The sequence below is a fragment of the Telmatherina bonti genome (genome assembly GCF_933228915.1).
Source record: "Telmatherina bonti genome assembly, chromosome: 21".
Taxonomy (NCBI): Eukaryota; Metazoa; Chordata; class Actinopteri; order Atheriniformes; family Telmatherinidae; genus Telmatherina; species Telmatherina bonti.
The window spans coordinates 8,496,587-8,496,991 of NC_136630.1; the positions used below are offsets into that span (position 1 = coordinate 8,496,587).

The 405-nt window shown below is 44.2% G+C and overlaps 1 protein-coding gene across 1 annotated transcript in view; it reads right to left on the reverse strand.

The window, feature by feature from the left end:
* The window catches only part of coa3a (cytochrome C oxidase assembly factor 3a), a 2,601-nt gene extending 2,196 nt beyond the window's left edge, over positions 1-405 (reverse strand). Inside the window, exon 1 of the mRNA XM_079261432.1 lies at positions 91-405. Coding sequence (XP_079117558.1) covers positions 91-286 — 196 coding nt within the window. The 5' untranslated portion in view covers positions 287-405. The remainder of the gene's footprint in view (positions 1-90) is intronic.

A 405-nucleotide genomic window follows, 5' to 3' on the forward strand; every position in this document is an offset into this window, starting at 1 on the left:
AAAGTCAAGATCAACTGGATAGCTTTAGCATGCTAGGCTAACGTTACATAGTTCACCTTGCGTTTACGTTCGCGTGCATGGCAAGGATACAGATTCCCAGCACGAGCGCTCCAATAGCCAGCCCCGTCACAAGATTTCGTGTCCGGAGCTTAGATGTTTTCTTCTTCCACTGTTCGAGCTCTACTTGTCTGATAAAATGCATCTGTTCGCGAGAAAGACTTTCTTTGGTTGGGTCTATCCTAGTTGCAAAAGGAGCATCAGACTTCGGAGGTTTCTTGTCAGCCATTTCTGTAGTCAGAAGAGAGGAATAAAGCAGTTTCACAACTGTTTGCAGTACCGCTAACTTTCAAATAATCTAATAAACTCGCAGCCTATAATGTCGCCTTGAGTAGCCTATCTTTGTGT